The 20,559-nt window shown below is 38.7% G+C and overlaps 1 protein-coding gene across 1 annotated transcript in view; it reads left to right on the forward strand.

The window, feature by feature from the left end:
• The window catches only part of LOC126484341 (SPRY domain-containing SOCS box protein 3), an 86,391-nt gene that overhangs the window by 52,817 nt on the left and 13,015 nt on the right, over window positions 1-20,559 (forward strand). Inside the window, exon 3 of the mRNA XM_050107793.1 lies at window positions 17,115-17,384. Within this exon, the coding sequence (XP_049963750.1) occupies window positions 17,115-17,384 (270 nt within the window). The remainder of the gene's footprint in view (window positions 1-17,114; window positions 17,385-20,559) is intronic.

Here is a 20,559-nt window from a genome sequence, read left to right on the forward strand (position 1 = left end):
TTTCTTCGCCGCAGATTTCAGATCTTCTAGTTTCTCTTCATGTTGTTGAGGCTGTGGGACACAAGGTAAAGTCATCTGCAAAATCTAGGTCTTCTAGATGTGTACCATTGGTCCATTTTATTCCTCTCACTTTATCCATTGCTTGCGCCATTACAAGATTGAGTTCTATGTTAAAAAGTATTGGTGAGAGCCTGCAACCTTGCTTAGCTCCTCTTTTCACTGCTGAAAGCAGACCTTGATGTTGAACCTGGCATGTGTTGTTTTCATACATGTGCTCGATGAGCAATTATTTTCTTGGGAATTCTAAAAGTTTGCAGTGAGCTCCATATTTTTGTTCTAATTATACTGTCAAATGCCTTTTCAGTGTCTACAAACAGCACACAAAGTGGTTACTGGTATTCATATGAATGTTCAACTTTTATTCTCAAAGTGTTTATCTGGTCAATGCAAGAGCCACCTTTCCTGAAACCTGCTTGTTCTCTTCTTATTTTCTTGTCTACATATGCTTTTGTCCTATTTAGCATTATTCATGAGAGGGTCTTGCTTGGGATTGACAGCAGGATGATGCCTGTCCAATTATCACAAACAGATAGGTCGGATTTCTTGGGGAGCTTTATGAGCGAGCCTCTGTTCCAATCATTTGGTACTTTTTCATTCATTCATATGACTGTCAGGAGTGGATGTAAAATTTCTGCTGTTATAGAGGGATCTACTTTAAGTAACTCTGGACTGATGTTCTCCAGGTCTGGAGCTTTTCCATTATTTATTTGTTGGACTGCTTTAGCAATTTCTTCTTTGGATGGCAGTTATAAGCTAATTGGCATATCTTGTGGGAGTCCTTCCCCATCCACATTCAGTTGAATTACACTGTCTGTAGTTTCGTGGTTCAGAACATTCTCAAAATGTCGTTTCCATTGCTGCATTTGGTCTTCTCGATTTGTGAGTGGTTTTCCTTACTTGGTTGGCATATCACCCCCAAATTTCTTGTGTGGCCATTTCCTTGTGATGTTATATAATGTCTTGTTATTGCCTCTGTTAGTTGCTGCTTTCACCTTAGCTGTGAGATTATTGGTGAGAGTACTCTCATCTTCTCTGAAACCCTCTTCACCATCCGATTTAATATGCAGAGTTCCTGTTGGATTTCCTCTTTTACTTCCCTTGTCTGTGCACAATTTAGCTGGAGTTTTGCCTTCCTCCTCTGTTGTATTGCATCTCAAGAATCGTCAGAGATCCAGTCTTGTCTGCTGTGGTTCGTTGTTCCAAGAATTTCTTCAGCAGTCTGTGTATAGGTCATTTTCACTGCACTCCACTGAGCCTCAATGTCATACTCTTTGATTCCTCTGCTAAGCATCTCAAAACGATTTCTCAGTCGGATAAAGAACATTAGAGCTAGAGTATTATGTGTCACCTAACAAAATATGTTCTGTTTGTAATATTATTCATATATTTTCACATGCCATTCTGTTTCAAAAATTTCTGAATTTTATTAGTGTAAAATGCACTTTTATTAGAAGTGCATTTTACACTAATAAAATTCAAAAATTTTTGAAACAGAGTGGCATGTGAAAATATCTGAATAATATTGCAAACAGAACATATTTTGCTGGATGACTCATAATGATCTAGCTCTAATGCTGAAAACTGGCTGTGGTTCCATTAAGAGTCCGTGCAAAAAATTATACCTTAGACATGCATCTTAAAAGTACTACAGTCCATGTGAGCATACTGTGGCTGCTTCATGCGTATGTCACAACCTATCAAATAATGCAATTTCGTATATGTCTGTATGGTAACATCTCAGTGTTGCTGCAGCTCTATAGACAGTTATTGTTTTCAATCATGTAGATTTGATACTGCCAGGAGCCTTTGTGCTTCATAATTGAAAGCTGGGAATGAAGCTGCAAACCGCAAATGCTCTTCTTGTATGAAGAATGGTAGTATCCAGTGAAGCCAAACAATAAATAGTAGTGAGTAGTATTAACACTTAAGTGGACGATGTACAAGTAAATATGCTGTCATGTATTCTTGATGGCATTACATAAATTATAATTAAATATGCAGCCTTTCCAACATATAGAGGAGATGATGAGTCACAGATAGGCCCAACAAAAAAACCGCTATACTTGTAGCTTTCAGCCAGAAGGCCATATTCTGAAGTAGGTAACATGCATACATTCACACAACATGCATATGATATATAGGATGTACATGTTTGAGGGAATGTAAAACATGTTATTTGGTCTTTTTTTCTTGAGTCAGTCTTCTGACTGGTTTGATGTGGCCTGCCATGAATTCCTCTCCTGTGCGAAACTCTTCATCCCAGTGTAGCACTTGCAACCTACATCTTCAATTATTTGCTGGATTTATTCCAATCTCTGTCTTCATCTACAATTTTTGCCCTCTACAGCTCCCTCTAGTACTATGGAAGTCATTTCCTGATGTCTTAACAGATATTCTGTCACCCTGTCCCTTCTCATTGTCACTGTTTTCCACATATTCCTTTCCTCTCCGATTCTACACAGAACCTCCTCATGCCTTCCTTTATCAGTCCACCTAACTTTCAACATTCACCTGTTGCACCACATATCAATTGCTTTGAATGTCTTCTGTTCTGGTTTTCCCACAGTCCATGTTTCACTACCATACAATGCTGTGCTCCAAACGTAAATCCTCAGAAATTCTTTTCCTAAATTAACGTCTACTAGTGGACTTCTCTTGGCCTGAAATGCCCTTTTTTCCAGTGCTAGTCTGCTTTTGATGTCCTCCTTGTTCCATTCATCATTGGTTATTTTGCTGCCTAGGTAGCAGAATTTCTTAACTTCATCTACTTCATGACCACCAATCCTGATGTTAAGTTTCTTGCTCTTCTCAGTTCTGCTATTTCTCATGACTTTTGTCTTTCTTTTATTTACTCTCAATCCATATTCTGTACTCATCAGCAGATCGTGTAATTCTTCTTCAATTTCACTCAGAATCGCAATTTCATCAGCAAATCATATCATTGGTAACTTTTCACCTTGAATTTTAATCCCATTCCTGAATCTTCTCTTATTTCCATCACTGCTTCTTCAGTGTACAGATTGAACAGTAGGGGCAAAAGACATCCCTGTCTTACATATTTTTTAATCCGAGCATTTCATTCTTGATCGTCCATTCTTATTATTCCCTCTTGGCTCATGTCCATATTGTATATTACATGTCCCTCCCGGTAGGTTACCCCTATTTTTCTCAGAATTTCACTGTCCCATTACACAGTACCCTTTTTCACTGTCAAACGCTTTTTTCAGATTGACAGATCCTATGAACGTGTCTCTATTTTTCTTTAGTATTGCATCAGTTATCGACCACAACATCAGATTTGCTTCTCTGGTGCCTTGACCTTTCCTAAAGCTAAACTGATCATCATCCAACACATCCTCAATTTTCTTTTCCATTTTTCTGTATATTATTCATGTCAGCAACTTGGATGCATGAGCCGTTAAGCTGATTATGAGGTAATTCTCGCACTTGTAAGCTCTTGCAGTCTTCAGAATAGTGTGCATTTGGTCTTAAGTGTGCCAAAGTGCAGTACCACACCTCTTCAAACAGCATTCTTCTATTGCATGTCACTGTATGTTGCTCTGTGGAATTCAAATGTTTATATTTTGTAATAGAAGCCATCAAACCTATATTCAGCACAGTGGAAGTTAAAATGTTCTGTTGTCCTCTGTTGCTCCCAGTCGGCCGGTTTGACATTCTACCCGCCTTAAAAAAACTCACAATTAATACTAGGTGGGATTATTTGTAAATGAGAGAATAAGAAATCTTCAGAAAATCTGCACTCTTTATTGCCTATTAGCTAATAACTTTCTCTTTCATGTGATACAAAATTAAATATAGGAAACACTAAAACAGTAAAGATGAGATAAGCAAGATGGTACACACTTCTTCAATCCACAGGTTCCAGCATTTTTTTTCTCTCTAATCTTGCTACAACTTTCCTTTCTGCAAGAGAATCTATTACCTCATCAAAGTTCGTCAAACGTTTTTCTACATGAAAAATCAAAATGCTGTTGTCTAATACTGAAAAAGCTGCTAAAACAAATAGTATCCAAGACTGGTGTGGCTTCTTGATCTGATTTGTCACTGTCTGATAGATAAAATAAAATAGGCTTTTCTATTATCGCAGCACTTGTAACACATGCCAAACAACTGAGACTGTTTTGGCACACATGATCATTTTTATCTATCTCATTTACACAGATAAAATGCCAGAATATAATTCACAAAGTACCAATATCAAATGCCTATTAGACCTACTACAAGCAAAAAGTTTTATGTTAGGAAATATTTTCAGAGAGGCACTCTGCATCGTGGTGTAGCTTGCTGTCCAGGTTTCGAGAGGGTGCGTTTCTGGATGAGGTATCGAATATATTGCTTCCCCCTACGTATACCTCCTGAGGAGATCACGAATGTAAAATTAGAGAGATTTGAGCGCGCATGGAGGCTTTCTGTCACTCGTTCTTCCCACGAACCATACGCGACTGGAACAGGAAAGGGAGGTAATGACAGTGGCACGTAAAGTGCCCTCCGCCACACACCATTGGGTGGCTTGTGGAGTATAAATGTAGATGTAGACATTTCATTCATACACTCCAGTTTCTCAAGCATGAGATCAATAGGTAGCAGTACAATTTTCTTATATAAAATTGGAATTATCATATTCATCCATATAATTTGTGTGATGTCTCCATTTCTTCTCCTTCCTTGTTCTAACAATTGATTTTGTGATTACTAATTCTGTAACTATTCCTGCCATTAACTAAATTTATTACGTGCTTATCTTCACTAACACTGCCAGAACCACCAGTTTAGTCATCCTGCATTTATTCTCCGGTTAGGCATTATTATGTGTGCTGTTCCAAGAATAGAACTTAAAGCAGCTGTTAACCAGGGGCTGTACAACTGGTCCTCGGTAGTGTAGTGATCTAGCAAAAATTTTCTGTCAGAATTTCATTTTCTTGAATACACTGAGGAGATAATATATAATCTTTCTTACCTGTTATTCCTGGTAGTCATTTATTTCCACTCTGGTTGTCTGAATCTATGGATTTTGCATACTCAATCAACCACAAAGACAAACAGCAAGTGGCATTCACCCGTTCAGCTTTACTCAGCTCAGCTATTATAGCTCTGTCCCCTTTTGTCTGCGTGAATTTTTTTTTTTTAAATTTTATTTCTAGAAGCATTGGGGAGTCCCATGGTAGAGACAATATGTACACCATGCACGCCCTCAAAAATCAACTTATGGTTCATTCAGAAAGCAACTTAGGATGTGTTCAAAAATGTTTAGAAACCAACTGAGATGCATCTCAATATCATATGAATAATCAATAGACCAATGTGCACTTGATGCTGGGCGCTTTGCAAAACAAGGGTTTTTCTTCAAGAATATGAATTTGGCACCCCCTGAAACTGCCATCTGGGGCTGATAGCCCGGTTTGCCTCCACCTCCTAGAACTGGGCCTGTGTGTGAGTTATACTCATACAAATATGTGTGTGTTGTTTTCTACTTCAGAAGAAGGCCTTTTGGCTAAAAGCTAAAATGAACAGCAATGTTTTTGTTGTGCCTGCCTGCATCTCAACATCCACTCTGTACGGTGAGTAGCAATCTATCCTCATAATACTGTTGTTCTTCGATCCTGGACTTTCTATTTCCTCACTTTAAAATTGTAGATATTTGAGATCTTGAGAAGTAAACAATAGCTTGTGGCACACATAATTGATGCAAACACTCATCAGACAGACTGAACAAAACAGATGCACTTCTGCTCAGTCCTGGCTCTGTCTTGTACCTCAGCGTACAAGAATTTTGAATTGCTGGGACTTCCCTGGAGCTGAATTGCAGTATGATTGCCAGTTGAGAAGGGATATTTGTGAGCTGCTGCACATACAAAGAGGGTTCCCAGTCCTTAGTACCTCACAGGAGGACAGATTCTTGCATGTCTAATACACATCTTCTTACAAAATTAAACTCTTATTAGGTACTTAACGCTTTCCTTTACCTAGATTTGAAAACACAAACCAATTTTCAAGATAGTGGATACACGCTTAACATTACTGTTATATGTTGCTGAAATCTAATGAGTTGATTATGAACTGTACACAGCATGTAGTGTTTATATACTCCCAACACAGTGTTGGTGGAACAACTATCAATCCAATAAAAAAAATTATTTGTTTTCATTTACAGTCACACACTTATTCTGCGTACAGGTTATCAGTTTTGGTACCAAGTGTCACCATCAGACCATCCCATTGTGCGCAGTCATCAAGCTGGTTTTCCAAGTAGGTCTGTCATATATTGAGCTTCCGTTCACAAACCTACCTGGGCAACAAGCAAGTGTGACTATAGACTAAAATAAATAATTTTTATCTTATGTGCCTTTTACTTCACAATCTTGATAAATACACAGATTCTGAATAAATTTTTATTCTCATTAATTAGTGCTGAAATATTATTTTCTTCCGTAGTGATCAATACTTGTGATACTGATATTCCGATATTTCTTACAATACTATTTCATTGTGAATGCTTGGTGTGGTAGTGATACCATGGATATCAAAACAGAAGTGTTAATACTTACTATCGTAACAACCCTAGCCATGGAATTACTTGCTGAGCTTTGGAGTGCATGTTTCATAGTTTAGTCTTTGTCATACTTGCATTTGATAGTTTTAGAATTGATGTAGCCAATCCCACAAGACTGATTTTCGACCAGATTGCTTCTGCCCTCATTCTGTTCAGATGTTTCTGCATGATACAAGTTTATTTATATCCAGGCGCTAAGTTTCATTGCTGTCATTTCCTTCCAGATGTTGTCAATTTTGGATTAATGCAACTCTACTGCCACCATTTTAGGCAATCCAGTTAATTCCTGTAACATTCCCAGCAAGCTTTCCTAGACTCTAGGATCATAACTGGGTGTAAATGTCCATGCAGAAAGGGTGTACCTGAACATTGTGAGCCAACAATTCATCAGCCATTGGATGATCCCTTGGTAATGGCATTGTGCCAGTCCAAGTTCTCACGCCAGAAAGAAACACCAGAATACCCATCCACCCTTTTTTGAATCACAGTACACTATACAGTCACCTCTGTTAACATAGAAGGTATGTCTCATCCAGAAAGGATCTGGTACAGGACCTATGTAGTGTTCATTCATACTTTCACACACTGTGTTACGTAAATCCTATAATGAAAGAAAGCTTATTGAAGCCCGAAATTGATAACAGGAAGATTTTTGGAGAAAATTTGAGTTTATACTGAAAGGAAAGGCTAATGGGAAATGGAGGTGGTGTATTTGTCATTGTATACAAGAAACCCAGATCCACTGAGATAGAAATGGAAGCTGCATGTGAGACTCTTTGGGCAAGATTCAGTATCAGGGGTGGGCATAAAATGATAACTGGATCCTTCTATTGCCCACCAGACTCAACTCCTGATGTAACCGAAAACTTTATAGAAAACTTCAGTTTACTCATACGTAAGTTCCCCAGTCATACTTTAATCACTGGTGGAGACTTTAATCATCTAACAGTTACTTGAGGAAAATACAGTTTTGCTAGTCGTGAGTGTGTTAAGATGTTCTGTGAAACATTACTAAATACCTTCGCTAAAAAGTACCTAGAACAGATAGTTAGGAACCCCCACTCATGATGGAAGTATATTGGATTTAATGGAAACAAGTAGACCTGACCTCTTTGTGCACATCCACACTGAAATTGTTACCAGTGGCCAACACACAGTTGTGGCAACAATAATTACCAAAGTTACAAAGAACAAGTAAAATAAGTGTGTGTGTGTGTGTGTGTGTGTGTGTGTGTGTGTGTGTGTGTGTGTGTGTGTTTTCAGTGAAGTACTAGATAAAAAATCAGTAGTGTCATATCTAGACGTGGAACTTGAAACTTACAGCATGGGGCAGAAGCATGTAGGTGAGCTATGGCTCAGGATTAAAAAAATAGTTCACCATGCACTGGATAGATATGTATCCAGTATAACAGTTCACAATGGGAGGGAACCTCCATGGTAACTTCTAAAGAAACAGAGATTACTGCATAATACACTGAAGAGCCAAAGAAACTGGTACACCTACCTCATATTGCACAGGGCTCCTGTGAGCACACAGAAGTGCCACAACACAATGTGGAATGGACTCAAATAATGTCTGAAATAGTGTTGGAGGGAACTGACACCATGAATACTGCAGGGCTGTTCATAAGTAAGAGTAAGAGGGGGTGGAGATTTCTTCTGAACAGCACATAGTAAGGCATCCCAGATATTCTCAATAATATTCATGTCTGGGGGGTTTGGTAGCCAGACGAAATGTTTAAACTCAGAAGAGCGTTTTTGGAGCCACTCGGTAGCAACTCTGGACATGTGGGATGTTGCATTGTCCTGCTGGAATTTCCCAGGTCTGTCAGAATGCACAATGGACATGAATGGATGCAGGTGATCAGACAGGATGCTTATGTATGTGTCAACTGTCAGAGTTGCATCTAGACATACCAGGTATTCCATATCACTCCAGCTGCACACATCCCACACCATTACAGAGCCTCCACCAGCTTGAACAGTTCCCTGCTGACATGCTGGGTCCATGGAATCGTGAGGTTGTCTCCATACCCATACACGTTCATCCACTTGATACAATTTGAAATGAAACACGTCCGACCAAGCAACATATTTCCAGTCATCAACAGTCCAATATGGGTGTTGATGGGCCCAGGTGAAGCATAAAACTTTGTGTTGTGCGATCATCAAGGGTACACAAGTGGACCTTCAGCTCTGAAATCCCATATTGATGGTGTTTTGTTGAATGGTCCACATGATGACACTTTTTGATGGCCCAGCATTGAAATCTGCAGCAATTTGTGGAACGGTTGCACGTTTTTCACGTTGAACAATTCTCTTCAGTCACTGTTGGTCCCATTCTTATAGGATCTTTTTCTGGCTGCATTGATGTCAGAGATTTGATGTTTTACCGGATTCCTGATATTCATATACACTCATGAAATGGTCATGTGGGAAAATCCCCACTTCATCACTACCTCGGAGATGCTGTGTCCCATAGCTCGTGCGCCAACTATAATACCACGTTCAAACTCACTTATATCTTGATAACCTGCCATTGTAGCAGCAGTAACAGATCTAACAACTGTGTCAGACACTTGATGTTTTATATAGGCATTCCCGACTGCAGCGTCATATTCTGCCTGTTTACATATCTCTGTATTTGAGTATGCATGCCTATACCAGATTCTTTTGCACTTCAGTGTTGGTGTAAAATAGGCATAGGACTATAGATAGAGAGGTGCTGAATGAAATGTATTTGACTGTCAAGAGAGCAACATGTGTTACCTTCAGTGGCTAACATAGCAGAATATTGCCAAATGATCCTCAGAGAACCCAAAGAAATTCTGGTCATATGTAAAGGGTGTTAATGGTACTGAAGTTAGTATCCAGCCCTTAACGAATGAGACAGGAGGGTAGCAAATCAAAAGCTTTACTAAGGAAAGCTAAGGAGAATTGCCACAATTTAATCCTTTTATCACTGAAAATATGAGTGAAATAAGTAATAGTGTCAAATATGAGTGAAATAAGTAATAGTGTCATTGGTGTTGCAAAACTGCTGAAATCATTAAAACTTAAGAAAGCTTCAGGGCACGATGGAATCCCTATCAGATTCTGTACTGAAATTGCCACAGAATTAGTCCCTCTTCTATCTATAATCTATCATAGACTCCTCAAACAAAAAACTGTGCCCAATTCTTAGAAAAAAGCATAGGTCACACCTATCTACAAGAAGGGTAGTACAAGTGATCCACATAACTACTGTCCAATATCCATGACATCGATTTGTTGCAGAATCTTATAACATATTCTGAGCTCAAACATAATGAGGTATCTTGAACAGAATTACCTTCTCAATGCCAGTCAGCATGGATTCCAAAAACATTGATCATGTAAAGCCCAACTTCCACTTTTCTCCCACAGCATAGTGAAAGCTTTGGATCAAGAGAATCAGATACCTGCAGTATTTCTTGATTTCCAAAAAGCATTTGAACTAGTACCAAACCTAAGCTTATTGTCAAAAGTATGATCATATGGAGTACCAAGTAAAATTTGTGACTGGATTGAGAACTTTTTGGTAGGGAGGACACAGCATGTTGTCTTGAATGGAGAGTCATCATCAGATGTAGAAGTAACTTTGTGTGTACCCCAGGGACCCTTGCTGTTCATATTGTATATTAATGATCTTGCAGACAATATTAAAAGTAACATCAGGTTTTTTCAGATGATACAGTAACCTATAATGAAATACTCTCTGAAATAAGCTGCACATATATTCAGTCAGATGTTGATAAGACTTCAAAGTGGTGCAAAGATTGGCAACTTGCTTTAAATGTTCAGAAATGTAAAATTGTGCACTTCACAAAATGAAAAAACATAGTAGTCCATGACTATAATATCAGTGAGTCACTGTTGGAATCAGCCAAATCATACAAATACTTGGGTTAACACTTTGTGGGGATATGAAATGGAATGATCACGTAGGTTTGGTCAGGGGTTAGGCAGGTGGTAAACTTTGGTTTATTGGTAGAATACTAGGGAAGTGCAATCAGTCTACAAAGGCGATTGCTTACAAATCACTCATGTGCCTGGTTCTAGAATATTCCTCAAATGTGTGGGATCAGTACCAAATAGGTCTAACAGAGGTCAGAGGCCTAACAGAGTTTTAACGTATACAGAGAATGGCATCAGAAATGGTCACAGGGTTGTTTTTTTTTTTTTTTTTTTTTTTTTTTTCTCAAATCTGATGGAACTGAAGTGGAAAACTCTTGAAGACAGATACATAGAGATCATGAGGATAAGATTAATAACTGTTACAATGGGACGTACCCTCTGCCATGCATCTCATGTTGTTTTGTGGAGTATAGCCCTAGATGTAGATGCAGGTGTACAAGGAAAGCCTCCAAGAGTGTGGAATGTGTCAAATAATACATTAACTGGCAGAAGCAGCCATTGCAGGATGTTTCCGCAGTGTATGCTAACAATGTGTATCACACATTTTTTAATGTCTGGGGATTTCAGAAGTCCTGCCTGATGTCTCTCCATTCTGAACCCATTCTGATATGGCTCCATTCTAGTCTTACTTTTACGTCTGCTGTTGTGGTTGTGAATATCATAGTTAATTCTAAATTCACTCTTTATTGTTGATCACAGTTACCATTAAGGAGTAAATGTATTTGCAATAACTGTAAGCATCTAAGATCCTGAAGGGCCTTTTGCAATATGTTTGCTTGCCAACTTCATATAGTATTCTTACTGCAAATTTCTGTTGAATAAATGCTTCTTTGACATTATGTATATTGCCACAGAAGATTATGTGATACAACATTACTGAGTGCAAAGTCTGATAGTAGTCCCATCTGAAAGTCAACAGTACAAGAGACATTTTCAAAGGGCAAAGCAGTTAGAACTGAGACAACATAATAAATGTCACAATCTATGTGTTCTGGAAGCACTTAGAAGCAGCAAAATACATCACACAAATTCAATGGAGCACTCTCAGCAATTTAAAAAGTAATCTTACACACATCAAATACAAATATCAGTCAAACAGCAACCCTCAACCAATAGTAACTCAGTATTAGTAGGAATTAAGGATCATGGACTCATCATGTCAAAATCTCGCAAGAGACTAAAACATAGTACTTCACTGTTCTTGTATAGGATGGCGACAATTTTCCATGAATGGATGTTGTAAAGCTAACCCCCCCTCCCCCCCCCCCCCCCCTTTTCCAAGATTTGACCTGTAGAGGAATTTTACCACTGCACATTGGAGTAGAGTTATGCCATAGTAATCAACCACACCAAGTGAAATAAGACAACAGTAAAACACTGAACTCACATGTGGAACGACAATGGTTCAAATCACTTTCTGCCCATGTAGGTTTAGGTTTCTCATAGTTTTCCAGTATCACTTAAGGTAAATGCCAAAATGATAAACCTTGAAAAGGATGCAGGAATTTCTTTCCTTATCCTTTCTCTGATCTAAGCTTTTGTTTCATCTCTACAATATCATCATTAACCGGACATTTTATTAGATTCTCAGTAGATGTATTGGCTAAATGGTGAGAGACCAACTCTTCTAACTTCAAAACTTAATTTCTCCATTGCTGAGCTACAATGGATTATGCATTAATTGTTTGTGGGACTTAGTAATTTGCCAAGAACAGTATACTTGGTAGGAAGGGAACACTTGTTAGATCTGGCTATATTGGTTTTCATATGCTAAGGAATGTTGTCATAAAACCTGTAATAAGTCATGAAAATTTAAAAGTAATTGACACAAACATCACCACAGTAGAGTTACACAAAACTACCACACAAAATAGCACCCTTGAAATCCACTTACCGTCATCTGTATGTTGTTGACAACTGCGCATTTAAGAGTACAGCAGCAGTTGGTGCTGTGATTGTGAGAGAATATAGCAGCCATAGCAGTCTGGTTAAATGGTACCAAGTCATCAACTGGCACACAGTTTCTACCCATGGGGATTGCATCTGGAATATTCTGCCAATGATGTAATTGTTTGGTGGGTCACCAATGTTTAATACCTGCTTTCCTACACCTAAATGAATAGGAACATGACTACAGCCATATTTGATCTATCCCTGCAGCAAGCCCAAATCATCTAGAGTAGTACATAGGAAGAAACACAAAAGATGTTTGTATGTAAAATAATTATTTATGTGAATAACAATCTGTACTCACTCTAGCAGGGAACATTTTGCAGCAATCATGCCAGTGTGTATACACTGTGCAGTAGATCAGTGGAGTACCGGTATTGTTCTTTTCACAGACAAGTCCTAGTTTAGCTCTAAAAGTAACAATAAATATGTTTTGACTTTGCAAGAATCCAGAATACATTATCATCCAGTTAACATCAATGGAAAAAAAAGCATTGAGAAGAGGTATGACCTCTGTAGAGGCCTCCTGTGAGACCTGTGACCCTGCTCAAGTTAAATTTCTTCACATCAGACTTCACTGCAACATGTGATATTCAATATTTTTGTTTTGCAGCCTCATAATTTAATTTCCCATTATTAATAATTTCATTTGTGAAGGTGGCACATCAAAAATTTTAATAAAATTCTTAAAAGTTCCTTTGTGCCTTCTCTAGAGTTCAGGTTGGAGTTAAACACTCTTGTGCAATGGTACTCAACAAATCCACACCTAGTGTTAAGCAAGAAACTGGGAAATCATACCAATTAAAAAATAAAAGAAACTACTTCATTAGTAGCTCCTATGTATTGCCCAAGTATCTAGACTCATGGATTGGAAGATCTTGATCTGCTTCACGGTAAGTTGAAGTGTTTGATGTAGAGCTGACAAGTAGTAGCATATTGTAAACATGCCTCTTCATTTACTTACATAGGCAACTATTTTCTATGATAAATTCCAGTGTAATAAAGTAAATATTAAGCTACCAGTACGAGATAAAAAGGAGCTATATAACCTAACTGAGAATGCAGCAACTTTCTTCAAAGTAGTAACTTTACTCCTAATTTCCTAGAATAAATATCGCAGGTATAAGAACAGAAAGTTTTAATCTGTAAAGCAATAGTTTATTGTTAATACAGTGCACATAATCAGTTTCTATGATTTGTTCATACTTTGTTAATGTACACCTTGGCTCATTCCACATTCTTGAATTTTCTTCTTTTTGGGATTATGGAACATAAGTTACTGAAAGAGGAAAAATAAGTACCTGACCACTTATGCTTCTGGAGACTGAAATAAAATGACATATTATACAACAAAATATCCATCCTCATACAAGACTATTAACAGTAAAATTACAGACCTTGTGATAATCCCACTAGGCAACACTTTACTTGTTCAAATTTCAGGATAAAAGTAAGACAGTTATTCTTTCATAATTCTTAGTTATAGCCACAAACCACAATATTTTCCTAATTGCAAAGGTCTATAGAGATGAAATTTTTAATGCTCACTTAATCTTTATATGAACCCCTATCCTGCAAGATAAATTTATGTCTACATCTACATCTATACTCGGCAAGCCACTGTGAAATACATGGCAAAGAGTACGTCCCATTTTACCAGTTATTAAAGGTTTTTCCCATTCCATTCATGTATGGAGTGCAAGAAGAACCATTTAAATGCCCTCCATGGACACTGTAATTAACCTAACGCCTACAGAAGTGATACATAGGCGACTATACACTGAAGTGCCAAAGAAACTGGTATAGGCATGCATATTCAAATACAGAGATATGTAAACAGGCAGAATATGGCACTATGGTCGGCACTGCCTATATAAGATAATAAGTGTCTGGCACAGTTGTTAGATTGGTTGCTGCTGCTACAAGGGCAGGTTATCAAGATTTAAGAGAGTTTGAATGTGGTGTTATAGTGATCCATAAGCAATAAGACACTGCATCTCTGAGGTAGTGATGAAGTGGGGATTTTCCCATACGACCCTTTCACGAGTGTACCGTGAATATCAGGATCAGGTAAAACAACAAATCTCTGACATCTCTGCGGCCAGAAAAAGATCCTATAAGAATGGGACCAACAATGAATGAAGAGAATCATTCAACGTGACAGAACTGAAATCCTTCTGCCAATTGCTGCAAACTTCAATGCTTGGCGATCAAGAAATGTCAGTATGCAACCCATTTAACAAAACATCACCAATATGGGCTTTCAGAGCCAAGGCCCACTCGTGTAATGTTGATGACAGGACAACACAAAGCCTTACACGTTGCCTGGGCCCGCCAACACCGACATTGGACTGTTGATGACTCGAAATATGTTGCTTGGTCGGACGTGTTTTGTTTCAAATTGTATCAAGTGGATGGACGTGTACGGGTATGGAGACAACCTCATAAATCCATGGACCCAGCATGTCAGCAGGGAACTGTTCAAGCTGGTGGAGGCTCTGTAATGGTGTGGGACGTGTGCAGGTGGAGTGATATGGAACACCTGATATGTCTAGATGCAACTCTGACAGGTGACACATACATAAGCATCCTGTCTGATGACCTGCATCCATTCATGTCCATTGTGCATTCCAACAGATTTGGGAAAGTCCAGCAGGACACTGCAACATCCCACATGTCCAGAATTGCTACAGAGTGACTCCAGGAACACTATTTTGAGTTTAAACACTTCTTCTGGCCACCAAACTCCCCAGACATGAACATTATTGAGCATATCTGGGATGCCTTACTATGTGCTGTTCAGAAGAGAACCCCACCCCCTCATACTCTTATGGATTTGTGGACAGCTCTGCACGATTCATGGTATCAATTCCCTCCAGCACTACCTCAGAAATTAGTCAATTCCATGCCACATCATGTTGCAGTACTTCTCCACCACTCAGGGGCCCTACACGATATGAGGCGGGTGTACCTGTTTCATTGGTCTCTTCAGTGTAGTATACTGCTTGACAGTGGTACAAATTTCACCACATAGGAAAGCAGGATAACAAACATAATTAACAGTCATGTTTGACACAGGTCATACTCCTAACAGAAAGGTTGATATTAGACTCTCAATAAGGAATATGCCCTCCTCAGGCAGTAATGCACATTTTGCACCTTTTTATTCATGCTTACCAAACTGCTGACAAGTCCTTGTTGGGGGAATATTGTCCAATTCCTCTGTCAAAGCAATTTTCAGTTCTAGCAGGGTTGGGGTGGGAGTGTTTGTTGAGATACATGTCTGCTAAGAGCATCCCAGGCATGCTGTATTGGGTTTAGGTCCAGGCAGACCATTCATTCAGTATCTTCATTTTACAGTGTGTCTGACACCTCAGTGATCCTGTGTGGGTGGGCATTGTCATCCATAAACATAAAGTCAGAACCTGCTGCACCCATAACCAGATGGATATGATAAAGAATGTTCTCCATGCAGTATCACTGTGCTGTAACAATACCTCATGCAAAGATATGCAGCTGTGTTCAGCCATTGTGTTCAGTGCCTGCTCATGTCATAACACCTCAGCCATATGGATGATGTTAATGAGTATTCTGTGGTGTATAACATGTTCCCCTCTCTCTCCACATCAACTAGTGGCCAGAATCACTTTGTACAGTGAAGCAGGATTCATCAGAAAACATCAGTCTGGATGATTGTTGCAGACCCCAAGCAACATGCTCCCTACACCAACAAACTCTTTCTCAACAAAGGTGTAGTTCCACTAGGATGCATTTAACATGTTTCCAAGCATATAAACCAGCCTGATTTAATCACCATGAAATGGTTATGGCGGAGACACATGTGCCAGTAGCAACTACAAAGTCTACAGCGATCTGCCTAGGAGTGAGATGTCTGTTCCCTTTCACCGCTAGGGCTACATATCGACCTTCTTGCGGTGTGGTGGTCCATCAACAACCACTGGCATGCTTTTGCATAGCATTTCCACCTTTAGCAGCCTTTTTCAATCTCAAGATGGCATTTTTGAACACACCTATTACTGGGGCTGCAGCAGTAACACTGTGACCGGCTTCAAGTCATCCAACTGCTCATCCATGTCATAACCACTCAGATGATGTCTTGCAGATATGTTGCCTCACCACATGGAATATCATGTTAATAGGTTCCACAACCACCTTCATCAAGCACAGTACTGCATGAACTGTCGAAAGCATACAGAGTCTTTGTGCACAGGCTTCACTGCAGTTAACATGTCCTTCCCTCTACATTTCCTTTTACTATCATTAGTCATGTGTTCCACAGCAATTGTCACTCATTCCTCAGCAATTGTTGGTTGTTCCATAGCAAGTGTCAGTTATTTATTAATAAACGACAAGCAGTGTGTATTCTCCCAGGGTCAAACAAACCTGTGACCATTTGTGCTGTTGTTATTCCTACACGGTAAGGGTCCCAAACAGTTGAGCAATACTCTGTGTTAGCTTGCACAAGTGATTTGAAAGCAATCCCCTTTGTGGACAGATAGCAGCATTCAATAACATAAATTAGTGTGACGACATAGAAATACATTAACAACCGTATGTTTTTGTGTCTTGCTGGCAGGTGGCACACTTCCATCCTAACTGGAGCAGTGGAACAGCTGGGGTGCGAGGAACACGGGTGCTCAATCATGGCCGCTACTACTGGGAACTGCGAGTGTCACACCGTGTCTTCGGCACCAGCATGATGTTCGGCGTGGGTACACGGCGTGCTCGTTTACATGTTGACGCTTTCAAGAACCTGCTTGGAGAGGATGAAAATGGATGGGGGCTCTCGCACAAAGGCCTGCTGTGGCATGGTGGCCGCTGGACACACTACACACGCCCCTTTCAGGTTAGGCTATCACTATCTTCTGATAGAGCTGATAGTGCACCAAAGTGTTTTTTCCACTTGTGATGTACCAGTCTAGTAATGTTTAAAGTTCCCTGTTCAAGTACTACTGGAATTTCATTATTTCAATAACATTTTTGCAGTTAATGGTGAAGGTCATCACAAATAAAACAATTCAGTGTTAAATAATCTTTGCCTTTCACTGGTATTTATTCAATAACAAGCGCATAGGTGGGTCACTGCCCAAAACTTTACACACTGTCAGTTTGGTGCCTTGCAGTTCTTATGCAAAATTCTCATTGGAGACACTACATCACTTTTACAAAGCCTTAGAAAATTATGGTTGTATATGTGTTATCCATACACTTTGTGCCAAGTATGTGCCGACTACTACTAACAATTCAATATAACAACTCCCATTGTGCTTTGTTTTCCAGTTCTATACATATTTTAAATTTGAATGTATTTATACCAGTACTTTATAAAAGTTATTTAAATAAGTTTATTTACAGTTTAACATAATGTAATTTTAGTTACTAATGTAACACAATTTACATGCATATCCTTGTATTGCTCAGAAATTTGTGTAGCCTTTTAGAGATTAACTAACCAGACTCTACTTTTCTAGAATGGGATTGAAGTATAATTAATTGGTATGTATAAACAATATTCTTTTAAAAAAATTAATGTATTTTCTGAGTTATTGTATATGGTAAAATCAAATGAAGAGTGAAAATGCAAAACATTGTATGTGCTACTTTTTTCAAAAACATGTTTCCAGTGATATTGTGTTCTCAGTACTGTTACAACTTTTTACATTTCTACACCTACATCGACATCTACAGTTGTCAGTCTGCAAACATCTGTGAAGAGAATGGCAAAGGGTACATCCCACTATACCAGTTATTAGGATTTCTTGCCATTTCAAACACATATGCACTATGGGAAGAATGATAGTTTAAATGTCTCTGTGCAAGCTGCAATTAATCTAATCTTGTCCTCACAATCCATAGGTGAATGATACATAGGGCGTAGTAATGTATTCCTAAAGTCATAATTTAAGACTGATTCTAGAAACTTTGTAAGTATGATTTCTCGGGATAGTTTTTGCCTACCTTCAAGAGTCTGCAAGATCAGTTTCTTTAGCATATCTGTGATGCTCTTTCATGGACCATTCATGCTGACATTCTCTGTATACATTCAATATCCCTAGTTTGTCCTGTTTGGTGCAGGTCCCACACTTGAGCAATAATTTAGAATGGTTTGCACAAGTGATTTGCAAGCATTCTATTTGTAGACTGATTACATTTCCCAGTATTCTACTGATAAACTGAAGCCTACCACCTGCTTTACCCATGACTAAGCCTGTCTGATCATTCCATTCCATATACTTACAAAGTGCTACACTCAGGTAACTATACTTCAGCTGATTCCAGCTGAAACTCATTGATATTACAGTAACAGGATACTACTTTTTTGTGTTGTGAAGTGCACAACTTTAAACTTTTGAACATTTAAAGCAAGTTTCCAGTCTATGCTCCACTTTGAAATCTTATCAAGATCTAACTGAATATTTATGGAACTTATTTCGGAGAGTATTTCATTATAGATAACTGCATAATCTGCAAAAAATCTGAGGTTATCATTAATATTGTCCATGAGGTCATTGATGTACAACACAAACAGCAAGATTCCCAACACACTTCCTGGCAACACAACCAAAGTTATGTCTACATCTGACAATGACTGTCTGTCCAAGATAACATGCTGCATCCTCCCTTTCAAAAAATTCCTAACGCAGTCACAGATTTTGCTTGATACCTCATATGATTATACTTTTGACAATGAGTGTAGATGTGGTACTGAGTTAAATGCTTTTTTGAAATCAAGAAATGCTGCATCTACCTGCGAAATACTGTATCTGCCCGATTCCCTTGATCCAAGTTTTCAGTATGTCATGTGAGAAAAGTGTGAGATGGGTTTTGCATGATCGATGTTTTCAGAATCTATGCTGGTTGGCATGGAGGTGGTCATTCTGTTTGATATACTTCATTGCGTTTGATCTGAGAATATGTTCTAAGATTTCAACACCATGATGTCAAGGATATTGGATGGTAGTTTTGTGGATCACTTCTACTACCCGTCTTGTAAACAGGTGTGACCCGTTCTTGCTTCCGTTTACTTGGCACCTTTTTATGTCTGCCCTCAGAAGTATATGAAACAGAATGACCACCTCCATGCCAACCAGCATAGATTCTGAAAACATCGATCATGCAAAACCCATCTCACACTTTTCTCACATGACATACTGAAAACTTGGATCAAGGGAATCGGGCAGCTCAGCCAAAAATTCAATATCAAATATGATAGGGATCCCATCGAGCCCTGGAGCTTTCTTCAATTTTAACAGTTTTAGCTGTTTCTTGTCACCACTGACACTAATACTTATTTCATTCATCTTTTCAGTGGTATAAGGATTAAATTGAGGCAATTATCCTGGGTTTTCCTTTGAAAAGGAACATAAGCATTTCAGCTTTTGCTTTACCACCCTCAGTTTCAGTTTCTGTCTCTTTCTCTAGGGACTGGGCACTAACTTTGGTGCCACTAACAGCCTTTACATACAACCAGAATTTCTAGTGGTTTTGTGAAAGATCATTTGGCAATATTCTGTTACAGTAGCCATTGAAGGTATCACGCATTGTGCTCTTGACAGCCAAATGCATTTCATTCAACATCTATAACCCTATGCCTTGTTTTACACCCACTGTGCAGTAATCTCTGTTTCTCTAGAAGTTTCTTTACAGTGAATGTATACTGTGGAGGTTCCCTCCCATTATGAACTGTTCTACTGGGTACATATCTACCCAGTGCATGGTCAACTATTATTTTAAACCTGAGCCATAGTTGATGTACATGCTCCACTCCTGTGTTGAAAGTTCCAAGCTCCTCATTGAGACATGACACTACTGCTTTTTTACCTACTTTACTGAGCACATATATCCTGCTGCTTACTGCAGTTGTCATTTGTTCTTTGGTAATCATTGTTATCACAACAGAGCCATGGTCACTGATAATAGTTTTGATTTGGACATCCTCAAATAGGTCAGGTTTAATTGTCGCCATTAGACCCAATATATTTCCATCATGAATGGATTTTTACCTACTTTACTGAGCACAT

This window comes from Schistocerca serialis, chromosome 6 (genome assembly GCF_023864345.2).
Source record: "Schistocerca serialis cubense isolate TAMUIC-IGC-003099 chromosome 6, iqSchSeri2.2, whole genome shotgun sequence".
Taxonomy (NCBI): domain Eukaryota; kingdom Metazoa; phylum Arthropoda; class Insecta; order Orthoptera; family Acrididae; genus Schistocerca; species Schistocerca serialis.